Source organism: Camponotus vicinus, unplaced genomic scaffold, assembly GCF_025532165.1.
Source record: "Camponotus vicinus isolate PSW18456_S1 unplaced genomic scaffold, iyCamVici1.0 SCAF_12, whole genome shotgun sequence".
Taxonomy (NCBI): Eukaryota; Metazoa; Arthropoda; class Insecta; order Hymenoptera; family Formicidae; genus Camponotus; species Camponotus vicinus.
In genome coordinates this window covers 9,042,575-9,063,386 of record NW_028141948.1, presented here as the reverse complement: position 1 = coordinate 9,063,386, position 20,812 = coordinate 9,042,575, and the positions used below count along the sequence as shown (strand labels likewise).

Below are 20,812 nucleotides of genomic sequence, written 5' to 3'. Positions count from 1 at the left end.
ATTAATTTGCAATTTTTTTATTCATATTAAATTTAGTAAATCAATACGCGTTAATTGATTACGAAAGAACTGAAGATGTTTTATGCTCTTCTCTCAAATACACTAAAATGCACCGAAAGAATAATAATAATACAATAATAATCGAAATAGGCAGTAGACAAGAGTCATTCATACTCCTAACGGAGTAGCAAAGAAACGCCGATGTAATTTTACTCGCTACAGAAAACAAGGAGATAAAGAGAGAGAGAGAGAGAGAGAGAGGGAGCCAGGCCACTGCCATAGTTTGAAAGTGGCAGTAAAAAAGACGGAGCGGGATAGCGAGCGGAGGGATCACGGGGAGGGAGACGAGGAAGTGGACGGGAAGGGGAATGCCGAGGAGAGGGTGGAAAGAGCGCCATGTTCGCCCTCTGACGCTCTTTTGAAGGTCAAGGTTTCCACCCCTCGCTAGTCGAGAGGGAGAGCGAACGGGTGGGGAAGAGAGGGGGAGGGGAATGACGAAAGAGAGAGAGAGAGAGAGAGAGAGAGACGGAGAGGACTATGATAAACAGTGGGAGGATGGTTTGATCGCGAGAGGGACGAAGGGAGAAAAGTTGTAGGGAATATATATGTGGGTGGTCGGACGAGGGTGGACTCTATAGGGCGACGGAGGGGGGAGAGGGGAGAAGGACTATAGGGGGTAGTAAGAGCCTGGTGCCCAGTATTTATAGCGCTTGCGAACCGGTCGATAACGGATAGCGATACTGCGCAGTTGGGAAACCCCCGCGTCGAAGCCAGCCCACGCATGTCACCCCCTTCCCCCTCCTCCCTCGTTGCTCCCGCCAACCCCTTTCGCTTTAGCTCGATTCTTCCTCCCCTCGCCCGCATCATCTGTCCCTTTCTCTTCTTGTGTCTCTTTATTAGTAGCTTAAATTTAATTTTTGCCTTGACGTGGAACGTAAACGTTTAATTATCTTTATCGTGTCGTCTACCCTCTATATGACTCTGCTTTTTCTCAAGATTATTTAGATTATTAAGATTTATCGAGTCTTTATCTAATTTTATTTACACCTTTGTTAATACTAATAATTATATTTGTGTATTGCATCTTTTTTTATGTATATACTGAAGATTCTAAGGGTGCAGTGAAATGTACATATGTTTCGGACCAACTTTGCTTTGGTCAATTCCGATTCAATTTTTTGTTGCAAAAAATGTCGCGAGGTTTAAAAAAAATAAAAAAGAACGAGAAATATCCTTTCATTTCTTACTATTCGTGCTTTACTTTATTCAATATCTGTAAATATTTTCCGACATCCTTGAATACATTTAGACACATGTGTGCACTTCTAGAGAGATCCTGAAATCTTAAAGAAGCTTCTAATAGTTTTTTTAAATAACTTATCTTTCCTTTTTCTTCTCGGGACAGGGATATTTTCTTCTTAAATCAAAGCGATGAGATAAAACTCTGTACACGTAAAAGCGTAGATGTATACCTCGGCCATGTAAGACGCTTAAAAACAATATTTTCTTAACGCAAACAACGTCGAACGTGATCGATAACGACTTTATGCTTCATCACGTATCTTTAAAAAATTTTCGCGATTAGTGCGTCGGATACCATTAACGTCAAACTTGAGTGAACCATAATAACATACGTTTGTCGTATATCAAACGGCGAATTTATTGTCTTCAAGGTGCTATAGTGCAAAAACTCTAATGACTTTCTTTCCACACTTTGTATCTGCATTTTTTCCATCCACTTTTCTTGAATAATTTACGAGCACACTCATTATGATCGCATTGTTTGCTCTATTCAGTCCCAAGTATAAAAGCCTTAAGTGTATTTTCTGTGCAGTTCATGGAGCGCTTTGTCGGAAAATGACCAAATGGCGTGGCAGAGAGTGTTAAATTAAAACCGCGATCGATTATCCAGAACAAAACTGCTAATAATGATCCGGGTTGACTCATCGCTCGCGCGCGCGCGATGATGCCGCCATATTTGTAAAAGTTTTTACAATTTTAGTACAGTTGAAAAATTGTGAAATATAAGATCCAAAAAATAGGTTATAGAAATAATTTTACTTGTCCATTTTTTAAACGTAAATAAATATTTATCTCATATGGAAAATAATTTTTGTTCTCTCTATTGAAAAGAAACAACATTGCTTTGAATTGATAATGCTTAGATTATTTGAGAAATCAATACATTGTATCACAAATATATTTGTGTCGTTTATATTTACATATATATTGAATATATATTTAAAATTTAAATTTTAAATCTCTGTGATTTTAAGTAATAAAGATTCCAAAGATCGAGATTTTTTTGCTTGATATTTGATGCATTAAGTTTTCATCATCGTGACATCATGAAACATGATCTCACTAAATGGTATTAATATGCTTCAAGACATTAACGTGAAACGTAACACGTAATGTAAATTTGGAAAATAATAAGCATTACACACTTTACGATATTTTTCACCCGGTTCGCTTATGGCTGAAAATAACTCCTCTGCCTTCACTCGATCCATTCCATCTCGATCGACGGCGCTGATTTTATCAAGAAAATGCCAGGAATATCTCAGATGCGGACGCGTTTTTTTCAAAGTAATAAGGCACGCAGAAAAAGTTATAGAGTCAGAGATAACGCGATGTAAAAAAAAAGAGAAAACCTAATGAAAATCAAACTTGTCGACGCGTTTGTTTTAAAAAGAATGCAAGAGCCGTAATTTTGCTTCTTTGATTGAGTTTTTCACAAAGGAAAACATGGTTACCGATGCAAAGATAAAAAATTTTATGGCATCAAAAGAAGTCGAAGGAAAGGAATATTTAAATTTAAAAAGCGACACTCTCTCTCTCTCTCTCTCTCTCAATGTTGATGATATTGAAACTCCAATCGCGTTTTCACGCGAACACTCTATACAACAAACTGGAAAGCTTACGGTGGGAAAGAATGGGGCATATAAAAAAAATAGAATAGCAAACTCGAGCCAGGTAACCACAGACGAGAGCGAGAACAGGAGGGCGAAAGGATAAAATCCTTTCGCTGTTGCGACTGGTAGGCAGAAAGGAGGGGAAGATAAGATAGAACAACCAGGGTGGGAAAAGGGACTCGGAGTAGGCGGAGTAGTATGTCGGTGGTGGTGTAGGATGGGGGTAAGTGCATTGCCATCCCTTTTGTCCTGCGCCGGGATGCATCGCGGGGATGACTATATTCCCTCTCTCTCTCCATCTGCTTTCGATGACGACAAAAAGGTGGGGTAGACTCGTTTCGTTATAACGCGAAATAGTTTGGAAATATGAGCACCGGTTGCATCTCATCGGACTGCAACTTGGCGAAAGTGTGAAGGTTATCATGTCTCTTTTTTTCGGAGGGGGGAGGGGGTTGAAACTGGTGCAAAGTCAACGAGTCGAAATTTCCATGTTATGAAATAAGGGTATTTTTAACATTGGATCTACTCCCGTATATCTGCAGTGATTGAAATTGAATTCACCGAGAAATTAGATCGATTTCTCTCGCATTACGCAACCAAAAAATCGGTTACGATTCTCGCATTAAACTGATTAATTGATAAAGATAAAGCTGCAATAATTTAAAAATGTTTAATATATATATTTAATACATATATTTAATTGATTCGTGTGATTTTTTTTATTATTGATGTATTTAGTTTTGTAAGCTTCCAATGTCATTTAACTTAATTTGATTTTTCTTCATTTAATCTGATATTGGAAAAAAATAAAAGAGACTGAAACTTCTTATTTGGCGTCGATAACTTCAAAATGTGACACCTTTTAATATTTGACACAAGTGGAAAAACTCTGTGACATTTTTCGATAATATCTTTCTTTTGGACATCCAAGATGTCAAAATTGCAGATAATCTTCATCAATTTTTTTATATTTATATCATATATACATCATAATAAAGAAGAGACGGAAACTCGATAATCTAAAACAAATTAATACAGATTATTGGTAACAAAAACTCGCTTCTAATATTTCTTTCACTTCTCTCTCATTGTTTTCGCGATGCAGCATCAATTCATCTGATGTGAAAAGTATGGAGAACGAGTGGAGGTGTTGGTGAACTGCGAGAGGGAGGCTGCAACCTCCTCCACTCTCTCGACGAGGCAAGCACGCGGGGGTGGCATGAGCCGCTCGGAGGGCGGTCATCCTTCCCCGAGAAGAGGGGAAGCAGCTCGTTGGAAAATTTACGCCGGCAATGGATGGACCGTAAAGGTCGCCGTTGCTGATGTTTCTCCTCTTAGGCGCCACCATCGTCGGTTTGCTCGCTTCTTTGTCAAGATTGTCAGCTGAGAGCAACGTCAGCAACGATCGTAGTGCTTATCGTTGCTTACTTCAGAATTAGCTACGCGTTTTTTCACCGTCGTGGATTCTGGAGAAAGAGAGAGAGAGAGAGAGAGATCGCTTTTTCAATGGCGGTGTATTTATAGCAGTGAAATTTATAGAGTAAACGAACGAAGAAAGGAAGAAAGAGATATTAAAAGCGAGAGAGACAAAAGAGAAGGGGATAGGGAGAAAGGCAGAGGGGAGGAAAGATGCGAGACAAAGAGGGCGGAATCAGCTGGGGAGAACTATGGAATGCGTGGGCGAAAAGAAAGGAGGTGCGAGCGAACGTCGCTAGTGCATACGCTCTTCCTACTTCCGTTTTACCGACACTCCCGGATCCCTAGATCGGCGAGCGATGGAAAGCGGATTATTTGCGTGAGTAGCTCTGGAAATAATTTCTCGTGACGGCGATAATTCTCGCTTTAAATAAAAACGAACACTGCTTCAGGTCGCACACTTACCCAAAAGAAGGTACGGTCGAAATCTTTGCAAAATTCGTCAATAAATGTTTTCTGTATATTAATAATTGTGAAGTGGGCTATCAAGAAAGAACAAAATCTTAAAATTGATTGATAGGAATTTCTTATCAAAATAAAATATAATAGGAATATAATTATAATCAAAATACGCGAAAGAGAAGTTGGTGAAATCAGTGAAAGTGATGAGTAAAAAGGAGTAAATTTCAGAAAATAAGTCCTTATATTTGAGAAAAATCAGACTTTTGTAATATTGCATTTTATTGCATACGTAAATTTTCGGATATAAAGGAATTTTTTTATTAAACATGCATACAAGGTAGAATATTTTTTATGTACTTGGCGTATCTTTTTTACCTTTGTAAGGTTTTTTTAGAGGGATATACTTAAGTGAAAAATTATACAAGTTTATATCGTACAACGAGCTGTTTATATTAGACTTTATTATCAAAATGCGAATCTTATTCGCGCACAAATATATTTTTCTTCTCGATCGCTTTCGCCGATTTTGATTTACGTGGCTGATAATTCACTTCACGATCGCTCGTGTCGTGTGAAAATGACATCGGTATTAGATTATCGTGGACGGTACAGATTATCGAAATCAATATTGGATATGAATCTTGTATTGTCGAAGGATAAGAGTAAAGCGGGATATCGAGACCCGCCGGAGGCACGACATGTGTAACTCGCGATCAAATCATCCAATTATTTGTGTCGCATACAAAAGTATTGATGCTGAGAGAGAATACACCCCTTGTAATACATGAGAAACGTTTCACATTATGTTGTTTAAAATAAGGATGAAAGCTCCTTTGTGATGTGTGCTTTTTCCAGGCCTCGAATTTGATTTTTTAAACAAAATGACGTAGTCTTATTTAAAGTGCGATGTTATTTGAAGCTTGACAAGATATTTATGTGAAGCTAATTATAGGTTAATGTAAGCTGTCAGTCTAAAAAAAAGATCCATCTTACGCATAATAAGCGGAAAAAAATGCATTTGTTTCGTGCATAAAAAGCTTCGACACGACTCGAGTTTGCGACAGAACAATATCGCAGTTGCAAATGTATGATACGACTCGTGATGTATTTTTATTTTCTTACTGATGATTCTTATCTAATCTAATGCGACACATCGACAGTTTCTTTAAAACCTAATGTGTTTCTATTTCAAATTTTTGAGCGTTGCAATTTTTCATTTGTCATGCATATATCGCGATTGCAATTCGATTATCTTATTTTCCTCCTTTATTCCTCATGTTTTCAATTTAACATAATTTTGCTCGCGTATAATTAATTTGAGATTAACGGAAGAAAATAGCAAAAAAATAGAAATCATACAATAAATTAAAATATGCTCCCAATTGTCAATTTATAATTTTTTTATTAACAATAATGTTGAAGAGATTTCTGAAAAAATTTGCAAAATTTATACAACGTATTATCATTTAGAAAAAATATTAGAAATTATAATATACGATATATATAATCGATTTTTAATAAAATAATAAATAAAATATCATCAAATACAACAGTCAGTTTATTAACTTTATATATTGAATTTTTGCATCAATTAATCATACAGTTATAATGTTGCATTTTGCGTATGTGTGTAAACACTTGTAGATAGCTTCCTTTTAGACTTATATACGCGATCTTAGACGACTTGGCGTTACAAAAATTTTTCATTATCGAGTCCGGAATTAACTCGACACTATTATCGCTCGAACGAGCAGTGATATGGCAATAGGTGACTCCGAGTCCAACTGCTTTTTCGTCTCGAATATCAAAAGCGCTTAGCCGACACAAATTGATAAGGGAGTAAAAGAGAGAGACATTCGATTTGGCAAAATCATAGATAAAAGTGTGAGTATTTGCGTGTGTGTGTTTGCCGATAATATTGCAAATTGAAAACGCGTTTGACCATCGGTGACGTCAGCCGCGTCTTGGAGCGAAAATGAGTTTTCTCTCTCGATGATTCCTCCGAACGAATTTATGATTCATCCCGATAGCGTTGCGTAATCAATAGTCGAATTATAACAGTGCATCGTATCGCGCATTTTTAACGATATGCTCTTTTTTGTGGCTTTCAGTGAGTAGACTCCACTGCGAATCAGAGTCCTTCAAGATGGATCTTATTTTGGACATCAACAGTTGGTTGTACCCTATGGATTTAGGTGAGTCTTTCATTATAAGTTTTTGCAGCATGATCTAATTCATTTGAACGGTTATTACTATTTTATTTTCAATATTTATGATTATTTTCTCCGCATTTTTAATTTCATACTTTGCCCCATCGCTATCTTGATATTATTTTTTTATTTTTTCATTGTGAATAATCGCTGTATATTATATTCTACGCATAATTAGAGGGATTTTTTCCTTCTATAAATAAATAAATAGTTATCAAACTAATTGCTTCCTGCTATTCGGACGACCGATATAAAAGTTGCGACATATCGCGTTACATGTTACAATATTGCTCTCTTGTGATAAAACAAACTCTGTATTATTAAATATAACATATTATTAAATGTAATAATATATTGCGAGAAAAAGTAGATGTATATCGAAATTTTTCGTAAAAGGAATTGGCTCTTGCAATTTTGCAAAAAAATTCGTATTCAAATATATGTAAATATGAAAAACTTAGTGTTTGAAACTATGTATACATTACATGTAGCTGCCATTATTATCTTGCAAAATAACATGTGCAAAGTATTTATTCAGTTTATTCATGAATTTGATAACTATTCAAAATTTGACAATTATTTAACTATTTAAGTATAAGAAATTATATAACGCAAAAATGTTGCATCCATTTCCATTTCCGATGTGCATTATTATCTCGAGATCTCAAGCTACATTTTTTTGCTTGAAAATCTATCCGTCGAGGAAATAGAAAAAGGTACATCGCAGTATCGTTTCTCCCTTTTGCGAATGTGCGTAAGGTTGTAATTTCCGATCCGCCTGCGCATTTGTTCTCGAGTTTTTCACTTTTCCCCCCGAAACACGAAAACCAATCTCTCGATCTCTCGTTTTAACATTGTACATATATAATGAAAAATATATTAAAAATACAATAATTTTGCCTCTCGCGTATAATGCATGTTTAAAAAAAGACTATGCAAAATATGCGAAAAGTCACAATGGAATAAAGTAAATGACGAAAAGACCAGTTAAGCGCACCTTATTATTTGCGATCGATGCTAAAGCATTTTTGCGAGATATTACGCGTAGAAAACCATTGTTGACTTGATAGGATTCTTTTTGCTAACAATAACAGAGGAAAGAGACCGACATTATTCATTTATTAAATAGAATAGAAAAATTGGTATTTTTTTACATGATTTTTTCATCCATTTCTTCCGTGATTCAATTTCTTTGTCATTGAAATTATCCTACGTGAAACACGTAATGCGTATTCTTATTAGATTTGGCAAATGAGTTAACAAAAGTACTTTATTTTAAGTGCTTAATTAGATGCTTAATTACAAATCTTTCGAAGCTTTTGACCGATTTAATGCACTTTTGGCACGGTCAAGTACATTTCTTTTTTCGCGCATGTCGCTATCATTGCTGTTAAATTCCTAAAAGGTCACTTGTTTCCTTTCTTGCGATAATCGAGGGCATAAAGTATTCATTCAGTTCTCATATTCACATTATAAACACAATTTGATGCTTACATGAGAATATTTCTTAAGATGCATTTGACAATCGTGAGTGACTAATATTCGGCTTTTCTCTTGATCCCAAAACTTCGTTTCCGATTTATTTCTTGAATATCGAAATTCCCTTTTATTATATATGTGGAAAGATTTTAAAAATAAATCGCTTTTTTTAAATAAATTTAAATAGTTAATTTTTTTCTTAGAAATAATCGAAATGCCAGTAGTTTTTGAGTTATAAGTGATTGAGGGAATTTTAAATATTAGAGAAAAGATGTTTTAATATCAAAAAATACGATTAAATATTATTTATTATAATAACAAAGTGGATATATCATATATTTCGAAAGCAATATTTCTACAAAGGATGGTAAATATTATATACATGTAGTCAACTTGGTTTTCCTTTTTTATTAATACAAGAATTTCTCGACCAAATATTGAGACATTCAAATTGACCTTTACGTAAGAGCAAAGCATTTTCCAAATTTTTGGCAAGAGACACGCAGAACCAGTTTCTCTCTTACTATTCGTCACTTTTTACTCTCGCCACATTTCCGTCGCTAATGCGAATCTTCCACATTTATCTTTCGACTGTCTTGGATAAAATTGCAATATGTGGCACAGATAGTCAGGTTTACAACGTCCATAAGACAACAAATGCGTTGGCCAAGGTTAAGTAAAGGTTGCAGCGGCAAGACCTCCCTATGAAGGACATGGTTGATATTCATGCATTTTCGACTCGACAGCCATTTTTTCCCGAGAAAGCTATGCAAATAAAATTGTTAGAAGCTAAAGTTTTTTATCTCATTTTATAAATCTTGAAGAGAATACATATTATATTTATATTTTTATATTCTTTCATATATTTTAATTTTATAATTTTTATATCATTTCTATTTGTTTATTAATCTACTTGTAAATTACCAATATTTTAATACATTTTTTATTATTTTAAATTTGTCGCACAAAAAGAGATGAAGTGCAATTTTAAATATAAAAATAATATTTAATAAAATTTACATCATCACAAGAAATTTTAATTATGTTTCCTTTTTTAGTGTCTTTAGTTTGTTAAAAAAAATGATTTGAATATCATATTTTAAATTAATAAAGTGACTCATCCTCTTTCTTGAATTCAAATTTTCAATCGTGTAATATCTACAAAATGATAGCGATATACATTCCACGCACATCCTTCGTCTCTCTCTCTCTCTCTCTCTGTCTTTTTCAATTCACCCCTGATGCTGATTCATACTTTTGTCCTTGAAGAAATGGTTCATCTTTAGCGTCTTTTTTTCGAGCCCACCATCTTTTCGCTCGTTTGGTTTGTATCGAAAACACGATGACGTGCGATTTATTGTCGGGCTAGCCATCTTGCTTCACCGAGCACGTTGCGTCTCGCCGGTGAACAGCGCGATTAATGCTGCCTCGTCTCTGAACTTCGCCAATGGGAACTCGGGCTGACCGAGACCGACTTCGAGACTCGCGTCTTGGCTCCGCCTCTGGATTGCCGATGCCACGGCGGCGATTGGTGAAGTTTGGTCGAACTAAGGGCGGCGATGCCTTATTTCGGTTAAACTACCTTCTCTCATCCGGGATCTCGCCGTTCGCGAGGAGAGAGCGTTGTCTCCTTCCCCTCGTGTCAGGCTCGTAACCAAGTTGGTCACCTCCAAACAGGAACTATCGATTCTATAGATCGATCGTATTAATTGAATATTCATTCACTCCCGGCATTTCAGCCCGTAAAGCCTGCAAAGCAATTTTGCAAATTTGGAGCGAGTTTTATAACGTGAAAAAATTTTAATCGATTCCATATAACGCGCATATGTATCTGCCATGAATTAAACATATGTTACATCACAATCTATTTTATGCTTAATCAGACCCGCAAGTTTTCCAACCCAGATAAAACCAATTGCAAACGGATTATTCGTTACATATCGCAATCAATGATATTCCAAAAAAACAAACATACATATTATATTCATATCGTATTATTCCTAAATTAGATAAAATCGCGCAACACACACACACACACACACACACTTACACGTATTTATAGCGCACGTTCGACATGCAGAAAGATAAATAGATAGGGACAATCGTATATGCATACATATGCGAATACGCATGTACGTACGTGTATGTACGCGAGAGGGAAGGTTAGTCCATAAGGGCCAGGCAGGCGAGTCTCCGCTGTATTGACGCGCGGCGTTCAGGCTTGCGCGAGATGACGCAATCTCCCTCCCGCCACGTCGCGCGGTCCCTCTGCCTCCCTCCCTCCCTCCCTCCCTCTCCGTCCTCCCTCCCCCCACCCCTCTCCCCAGCCCCACGTTTCGCCGGCTCTCAGCTGCGTCCCCCCACTCCGCGGCGCTCCCTTCCGCAGGCGCAGGTTTGTCCGCCGCGCGCGTCCCGCCCTCCCCCGCGCGGCGCCCACAAGTTCAATGCCAAGGTCAAAGCGGCCACGACTCGTAGCCGTGTCGGTCGCGAGCGCGCGCGATCGCTCGTCCGTCCTCGAGGAGGAAAGGCGGTGAGCGCGCGCGGCTCGTACGCCCCCTCGCGAGTGCCCGCGTCTCTCTCTCTCTTTACGACGCGTATACTCGTCTCTTCCTCGACGACGGGGAGAGTGTAAAACGCGCCGTGTCGTTTCGCGAACGTCCGCGCCGTTCCGCTTTCGCCTCCTCGCGCGCGCGGACCGTCTTCCGTCAACGCGAGAGAGGAGGCGGCGCGGCCGGAGCGTCGTAGCGAGTTTCGCGTCGTCCGAGGTGCCGTCGACGCGAGTCTCGGGGGGCGAGACTTCGCAAGCTTCGCTCCGACGCGGGTGACGTCGCTCGCCTTCGACGGATAGGCGAGCGGACATTTTGAAGCGCGCGACAACCGGAGTGCCGTCGTCTCGAGGGAGTCCTTCTCTTTTTCTCAATATTTTTCCTCGCCGGATCCCGGCGACGCGCCGACAGGTTGACAGCCGGAATGACAGTTGACGTTCCGAGCGCGACGCCGGGTCGCGGAAACGTCGAGGGCGTCCTCTCTCCCTCTTTCTCTTCCTCCTCGCCCGTTCCCTAGGTCCACGACGACGCCGACGTCGCTCGACAACAACGAGATAGACGCGCGTGGGCGTCGACGACGAAGAGAAGGCGAGAAGGGCGAGGACGAGAGGGGGTGGGGGGGGGGGAGCTAGTGCGCGACCGAGAGAGAGAGTGTCTTGCTTGTGAATCCCGTGGATCTCCTCGCTCCAGACCGGAAGAGACCCGGCAAGGTCGTACGCGCAGGTGAATCCGTCCGCGGAAGCGCCCTTGCGCCAAGAGGCGACGGCGTCACCGGCCAAGATGGCGGCGGATTTCGGACAGGACCCGGACGGACGCTGCGCGAGAGAGGTAAGGCCGCTTCGTTCGGGTGTTGGGGATCCCGTCCCCGAAGCGCGCGCGCGCGCAGCGGGTATATGCGTGCGTATGTAATGATACATATACATCGTCGTCGACCGCGCGCTGTCACGCGTTATCGATTTCGTGGGAGGGTCGCCCCCCCCCTCCCCTCCCGCGCGCCCGCGATTCTCTCAAGGTCACCGTCGTCAATCGCGCGCTTCGGGCCTCTCTTCCCGGTTCCGCGTTTAACCGATCCTTAATTGGCCGAATTAGTCATTGGGATACTTTGCGCGTAATCAATATTGACGTATCACAACGGTGCACGACACTCTGGCGAATTATCGAGGAGGACGCGTACTACCCCCCCCATCCCCTCCCCCTCACCTACCCCCTCCTCGATCATTCGTGATTATTTTTTTTTTCCTCCTTATCTTTACCGTCTTAGAACCTAAGTCTAATCGTTCCGAAGCACGCGCTTCTTATCTCGTGCAAATTCCTTCCCCTCCCTCCCATCTCTCTCTCTCTCTCTCTTTTTGTTTCCCTCGTTTATTTCTCCTCGATCGCTCGATTCCGAGCTGTTTGTATATTTTGCGCGTTTTGAACAAAATCTCGGAAGGTTTTACACATCGAGATTTTATGCCGAGCTTCGGCTCTCTCGTGTGTTCATTCATCGGACATGGCGTTTCGGTTGAATGAGGGTTAATTTAAGCGCGAGATATTACCGCACGACGCACGACTGGATGATGTATATGTAGTAGCCTGCCGCTGTTACGATGTGGCACCATTATGATGTAAGCCCGGCTTACGTACCCATCTACTCTTTGTGGAGAGCGGTGAGATCAATTGTGACCGGTTTTCCTGATTCTCTCTCGTTCCCGCTGATAACCGCGTGACAAATGACAAATTTAGCCTCTTCTAGCTGCGACGTGCAAAAAATCCCTTCTTTTTGTCATTACTACCGGACGAATGTGCCCAAATTTACGATATAATTGTTTAATTTATTTTGATATTAAATAAATTATTATTAATTAAATTTTTTATTAAATAAAAATTTATTAAATAAATGTAATGTCAAATATAGTAAAATAATGTTAGATATAATGAAATAAATATATAATAAAATAATAATGTTAAATATAATAAAATAAAAAAAAATATAGAGTAAATAAATATAATATAAATCTCTAAAATATATATAAGTATAAAATTTAAGCGAAAATGAGAGAAGAAAAAAATATACATGAACGATATAAAAATAACGATGAGTAATTAAGTGTCGTAAAATAGAAACGTTAGTCGATTATTAATTTAAGATTGCGCTTGTGTGTTTTTGTTTTGCAAATACATATCTTAATATACCTGCGTAAGGCGATCTTCGCGACAGCGGCGGCGCCAACGACGTAATATCGATTAAAGCCCGCACTATATCTACCGTGGCGTGTACTTAACCTTGACCTTGCGTCCCGGGTCTTTTTACATATCGCCCTAATCCAGGGTTATATGGGGAAACGACGAGGAATCTTGTTGTGCGTAAAATTTCACGTATTTACATTGTAATTTGCTTTATAAATGAATTCAAAGGTTGCTCTTGTGGAAGGCAAAGAGAGGATTATTTTTCGTTTAATTAAAAAAATTCGTGTATTAAACCAATAAATTCGTGGCATAGTTTACCTAGTCAGTTACAACCATTTCAGTTGATTTATTTGCGATGTTTTATGAAACTAATCGACCCGAGTTTGTAGAAAAACAGTATAAATCTTTATTATTACTTGCAAGAGATATGCATGGAATAAGGAAACGGTATAATATTTGTTGTTTCAAGCGTGACTTTTTTTCAAAATTTTTCATCTTGTCTGCCCCAATTTCGCTGTAATATTATATATTGCGACCTCCTTTCAGCTACTCCTATTTCTATTCTCTATACATTGCATCTTTCCTTATGTCCCGCTTCCTCCTGGTATCGATCTCGAATCGCACAATCCCGGAAGAGTCTAATTTCATGTTAGCGAGGTAAATTGTATTACACTTTGACATTAAAAGCGTATGTGATGATATAATGAGACTATCTTTGATAAGTACAATGTGTAATTTTATCGATCCGAAGTCGAAAAATTTAAATCCCCTTAAATCAATTCGATTTAACGATATTAATTTAATTAAATTAATTTAATTTAATTAATTTAATTAAATTTAAACCAACAATCTTATTTTCTTCTTAACATTCTACATGGCCATTAATATCTCGTCACTTGAGTTAATTTAATTTGAATTAATTAATCCAACTCGAAATTTGAAATCGATTTAATTGTCTCGAGATAGACTTTTATTTTTACACTTAAAATTTCATATAAATTTTCCTTCGCGATCGTTAACATTTTATTAAGTAAATCGCTTAGTTGCTTAAGGAAAAAATATGATAATAAAAAATATAATAATTCTACGCTCGAGTCCATTTTACATTTATAAATATAAATATAATGAGCGTGACAAAAAATTATGAATGACACGAGTTTTCATCAATCATTATCGAGGTACATTATTATTTTTATTCTATCGCAAACTCTGCGTTTTATTTTAATTATTTTAATTTATTATTTTAATTCTAAAGCCTAAAGTTAGTATCATTCTATTGAAATTGAAGAATTTGACCGCATAAAGAAGTCTCTTGTTTCTCTTTTATCTCGATTAGTCAAATTCGAACATGCAATCTCGATTTTCAAGTATGATACTGATTTTTTATGACTTGTGCAGCGACGTGCAAGATGCAAAATGCATATCGCGGATTTTCATTGATATCGCAGACGCAATAAAAAGAACGAATCCATTGATTTACATGAACCATCAGCAGTATTCTAGATGCAGCGACTGATGCAACCGGTGAGCAAAATGTTTTCGATGCACTCGCTATTAGTATTGGACCCCATTATTCCATCATTGTACATGTTGGAATTTTTTTTTGCGATCGAAAACAATATCGAGATTATTCCTCGTTCAAACGTACATCGGTCCCGCTGTATATGTTATGTAAAATACAATAAGTCATTAATCTATCATTGAAGTCATTTTTCCATTTTGTCATCGATATCATCGATAATCTCACACTGTTATAAGAGTTTTCTTCAGAATTTTCCTTCCCTTCTTGGAAATTGCATTTAAAATAATCCGTTCGTGGGAAAAAGATGCGGATGTATTTTTATTTATTTGCGATGACGAATAAAGTGCCACTTATTTTAACTGTCATTATGTATTAATTATATATTTATGCTAATTGATATGAATCAGCGAATTTTGTAACCTTTGTGCTATAATTAAAAATATATCTTTAATTATATATGAATTAAAAAGTATATTCACATCGAACGTATTCTGTATAAGGTAAAATTCTTGCGTGTGACAAAATGTTATTGTGTATTCAGGTGACAAATTTCGTCTCGTGTTGGCGACGACGTTGCGCGAAGACGGATATCCAGATGGTAACGAATGGAACCCCATAGAGCAGGAGGGTGGTTCCAGGGCGGATAGCTTCGAGTACGTCATGTCCGGCAAGGTGTATCGGATCGAAGGCGATGAAGCTAGCAACGAGCCCAGCAGCAGATTGTAAGTATATACATGTACATAATCATAGTGGACAGTAACTCTCTCTTTTATTGAATAAGATCAATCTTGGAAATCGACATGTTCCTCTCTTTCGTCTTCTTGTTACAAATACACATAATTAATCATTGATTAATTACTGACATATAAAAAATTAGCAAATGTATATATTTTATTTATTATTAAATTAATTTATTATTAAATTAATTAGATTAATTAAATAATAAAAAATTTTTTTTATTACAGGGAATTAAAATTAAATGAAAGACTAGGAAAATTAATTACCCAGATTGATCTTTATTTATTCTTTTTACTGACTGAGAGATTTAAAATCGTTTACACACCACAATTTTCGACACCGATCACGCGATATTGACTCGAAATCTCGTATCTTCGTTTACAAAGCGCGCATAAGATAGGGAATGATAATCAAATGAGGATGGACTATATCTATCGATAAGAAAAATAGCCTATTACGGCACCATGGAATCTGATAGCATGACGTAATCTGAATTATACAGAGTTGACAAATCATTTTTCGCTTTTAAATATGTAATAGTATTGTAAGCTTTATTTAGACGATAATTATGAGATGTTTCATAACACATTATAAATTATTTTTGGAATAAAAAATCCTTCATTTATATAATATTTAAAAGTAAACAAAAGGAGTAGAGTCGGTTGCGTAGTGTCTAAAAATTGTGCGGTGTAAATGAATCTATTTTTTCTTCCACGTGTCCGAGCAGAAACAAGATAAAACAATATGTGATAATGAATGTAAATTAGTACACATTACACGAAATTAAAACGTTGCGTACGCAAAGATGTTCGTATCAAGATGTCACTTTACTATCATTCGCAGATCATTTTAAACGAGAATATCGGTGCTGATTATTTTTCTTGATTTTGCTCGGATACGCAATCACGGTGGTCCGATATATCGGGTGTACGAACACGACACACGCGTCATGATGCGTGACGTTGAAACAGACGTCGCGATCGACGCGCGACAGACTTTCTGCTATGTGATTTCCTATTGGCTCGTTTCCAAGCGCTCTCAATGAAGCCCCGCTTTGTGAGCTTCCGAAAACAACTTTCTGCGCCGCTCGCAGAGAAATTGGCTCTCGTCGGTTATCGCTCTAAACAAAGGTCTCTCGACCGGAGGCGATTCTATCGACGTCGTTTACAACGCGACGATCGCTCTTATGTAATTAGTAGACGATGGCAAAATGTAAGAATATTAAGCATCTCGATTACTTTTTATTTCCTTGATTATCGATATAAATAATATACCGCGTATAAGAAGATGTTTGATGCGTAATGTATTTGGTTCTATCGAATAATAATACCTTGGTGTGAGAAAAATTAAAGAGAATTAAACTCGAAGAAATAATATATGGATGAAATAGTGATCGAATGGAAAGGTAAAAGTTACGGTTGTTGCGCATATTTCGTAATACGCAATTGTCCAAACCTTGGCACGATTGCCCGAGTACGCCGAAATAGTGCGTCATCGGGTGGGCCATTTTTAGCTGCGTCATTCATGAACTATGGACCCACAATTTTTTTATATGCGCAGCATATGCTATGCTCGATCATTCATATATTTCTATCGATAAATAAACGCGGAAGAATCGCTAGAAAATTCAAGAATCATAAATTTCGTCAATATAATTTAATCTTAATAATGCATTATTCTTAATCAACAAAATTAAAAAGACTATCTTGAAAAAAAAATCATAAAATATGTAAACATCTGATATAAAAACTATCTCTAAAGAGTATAAGTGCAATTGCAAACTTATGTGAAGAACAAAAATTCAATCTTAATAATGCTCAATGAAGTAACTTTTAATAAACAAAATGAGACAAAGACTATCGTAGAAAAATAAATAATAAAATATATAAATATGTGATATATAAAAACTATATTCAAATAGCTTACCGCAATTTACCGATAAATTTATACTCACGCATTAGATGAAGAACCAAGTTTAGAATTTTGTTATTTTAGAATTTTGTAATTTTTTTTGTGTGCAAAAATTTTACGAGAAGAGACGAAATTGTCGTCGCTCAAAATTACCGGAAAAAAACAGGAAGGGACCCGCGAGTGTTGGACTTTCCATTTAAACGCGCCGAACGAATTATGTGATAACCCCCGCGCTTTCTGACCGACTTATCGCGTTGACCTTGGAACGCGTGGCCCTGGCGTCGCGTCGCGTCGCCTCGCGTCGCGTCGTGGCATCGGTTTCGCCGCAGATTGTGCCACTAGTGCTCGCAAAACACGCCGCGCTCTCCTCCGTCGACGCTATTCAAGATAGAACGCAGCGTCGTAAACGCTGTGATAAGAGGAGAGCAAGAGAGAGAGAGAGAGAGAGAGAGAGAGAGAGAGAGAGAGAGAGAGAGAGAGAGAGAGAGATAATAGCTCACTGTGTAATACACGAATCCACAAGGTGCTTTAAATCAACAGAGCGCGAGACCTGTTTTTATCGAACGCTACGTCATCTTATAGCGCTTCTTCATGATGCTCGAATCGTTCAACGACTTAATTATGTATTATTTCCTCGTCGTAGCCTTCGTCCTAACTGAAGCCTAAGCCTCGTGTGATGTAATTTAGAATGTTGACGGGGAATTTTGGTATCCTACGGTCCAATCTGACAAGCGGAGAGGATTAATTCTCCGATATTCATGAGAAGATGAAAAGAGATACATGTGACACTAAATGGACACGTGTACCAAATCTCTCTTTATAACATTCTGCATCTATTTCCCCGGGCTCTCTATAATTTGTCCTTGTGCTATTATTTTATTCTCGCATTCTCAATTTTGAATCATCATTGAATCTCTGTCCAAGATGGAATTTATCGAAATTTTTGCACGACTCGTGATTTGACAACTAAAAGAAATACAGATATTAAATCATTGAACGTATTATAATAATGCGCGTTCATACACTTAATACCATTTTTTTTTTTTACGCCTGTAAATGCGTCAAAGAGAATCAAGACGCATTCTTCTCTCGATCGCTTCCGTGCCGTGCCTCGGCTCAAGGTTACGCAAGAGTGAAATACGTCATGCGTAATCAGACGCGAGTCTGCGCTACATCAAATGTTCATTAATGATACGCGGTAATTGCTACAATAGTTTCTCACTCTTGTTTTTCAAGAGTAATCGTTCGATCGCAGATACGAGACGTTATTATTATTTTTTTCCGGGGCATTTGGCATTCACAATAGCTGTAAAACACAGGTTAATACTGATACAGATCAGTAAGCCGCAGGCGTTTAATCGTTTTGTTTTTGTGTGTTGTCGACTTTCCGGCGGAAAAATAATTATTAAAACCGTACGCGATGCGCATTAAATATATAATAATAATAATAATAATAATAATAATAATAAATTTATTTTTTTTAAATATTTTTTGAAATATTTTTAGTGATTTTAAAAATGAGGAAGAGTTGCTAGTTGGCCCCTGGGATCTCTCGCGTTATCAGAGACGTATCGTACGATGCGGGAGGAAGTTGTTAAAAAGCTCAATCGATAACGTGACGTTACGTTTGCGTAGTGCGCTTGGTATAGAGGAGACAATACGACGTTTTCAAGATAAGCGTTGAGACTCGCGAGACGAGGGGCACCGCGTGATGATTACACGGCCGTTATCCGGTCGGTAAGAACCGGCACGTACGAGAGAGATCAGCGGAACGAGCTTTCGGAGGACAGGGAGCCACTCTGCGTTCACTCGGTAGGTAATGAAGCGGGTGAACACAGCTGGTGGTATCTCAGTTTTCTGAGGGCGTTGGCAACCCGTTACCCGGCTGGCAAAGGTCGAGTCTGTCGAGAGAGAGGGCGGGAGGGAGGGAGGGATCTTCGAAAAAAGCGGCGAGCTTAAATCGGCAAATTTCGTTGTCGGATAAATTATCGATTTTTTGTCGAAATTTCGGGAGAAAGTAAAATTCGTGCTTGAAGGTAGAAGAAGGTAGAAGGAAGAATGTCCCATCCACCTTAGATATAAAATTGTCTGATATCTATCCGATTGAAGATACCATCGTCAACAATCTGAATGAAATCGTTGCGTCATTTGTCGAATTTTCTGATGTATATAAGAATGGGATTGGGAAAAATTTTGAAGCAGATTTTTGAAGAAGCTGATGATTTACATGAGTAAATATCGATCGTTCTCTTCGTATCCTCGGAGTAGATTTAAAAATCATTGAAGACAATATAATCTTGATTTGAAGAATTTGCCGGTAATGAATGTTCGACGACAAGTTTCGGTGCTTGAAAAAAAAAAATAATAATAATTATAGCGTCACGTCATAAGAGTCAGCGTAATTTTCGTTGGTACCGCGCTCGCTCGTTCACTCGATCGTTCGTCTGCGAGGGGCGTGACAGCTGGGGAACGAATTATTGATCGGAGCAGCTCGAGACCCCGGAATGAATATAGTTAATATCCCGGCGACGTCGGTACACACGCGCAGGTACGCATCGCGACCCTCTTAAAGAAATTTTAATGTCAAAAATCATTACGCAATCCCTCCATCCTCGCTGTCTTTAAATCGTGGCATTACGGTATTTCGGGATTTGTTGGCATAAAAAAATCGTTATTTCGAAAGTGGATTGCATATTTGCGTCATTAGAGTCTCGCTTGCGAAACTGACGTAATCTTCTATTAATAATATCGTTTTCGAGATATCGAAAAGTCCGAAATGAACGAATAGTACGTAAAGTTGCGAAAGTTGTCAATTAAATTTAAATGGTATGCTCATTTCAGGAGTTTTTTCTCCTCGCCTTGATCTTGACTTTACTCGACGCTTTGTCTTTGACGTTGGATTACTTAACTGTCGATAAGTCGCAGAGAACCTGTAGCGCAAATTTGTGATATCGCGTTGCGAGGATGCGGGCTCCGCGAGAGTCAGCTGATCAGGATTAGTGCAGGCGCGTGCGCACGGTGCGACGCTTGGCGATTGGTCGATACCTCGACTAGGACGCGCAAGGTCGTCCGGGCTGTCAAAATCAGCTGACGCCGGAACGACCAATCAGCTGACGCTCGAGCTTGGAAGAATCTCCTCTGGGCTCCGTCGAGTTTACCAAGTTCTGCCTCACGGCCTCGTTGCATTTCTTGCAATTTCTCTCTATATATATTTATTGTTCAAAATCATGTCAATTATTTATGACGCGCGTAATTGACTCTTGAATATGATTCAAGTTTTTTCCTCACTCTCATAAATGGATAATAAACCCTCCAATTTAACTTCTTAACAAATTTTCTTTCCGTACTATAAATGTATAATATATACACTTGAAGTTTGATTATCGCGAAAGAAAGATTTGGTAATTTTTCGGGCGAAATTATGCTTTCATGTATTATTAAAAT

General features: G+C 38.2%; 1 protein-coding gene and 1 long non-coding RNA gene across 3 annotated transcripts in view; one reads left to right on the top strand and one right to left on the bottom strand.

Moving 5' to 3' along the window:
• Window positions 1–20,812, top strand: part of Rpb8 (DNA-directed RNA polymerases I, II, and III subunit Rpb8) — a 56,212-nt gene that overhangs the window by 16,898 nt on the left and 18,502 nt on the right. For both annotated transcript variants that reach the window (XM_083085640.1, XM_083085641.1), the window contains exons 2-3: window positions 6,905–6,988; window positions 15,261–15,441. In XM_083085640.1, coding sequence (XP_082941766.1) covers window positions 6,905–6,988; window positions 15,261–15,441 — 265 coding nt within the window. The remainder of the gene's footprint in view (window positions 1–6,904; window positions 6,989–15,260; window positions 15,442–20,812) is intronic.
• On the bottom strand, window positions 8,106–10,743 carry LOC145963562 (uncharacterized). Its single transcript, XR_014436204.1, has 2 exons — window positions 10,623–10,743; window positions 8,106–10,231 (listed from the first exon to the last, which is right to left on the bottom strand). It is a non-coding gene; the product is annotated as an uncharacterized LOC145963562 (long non-coding RNA).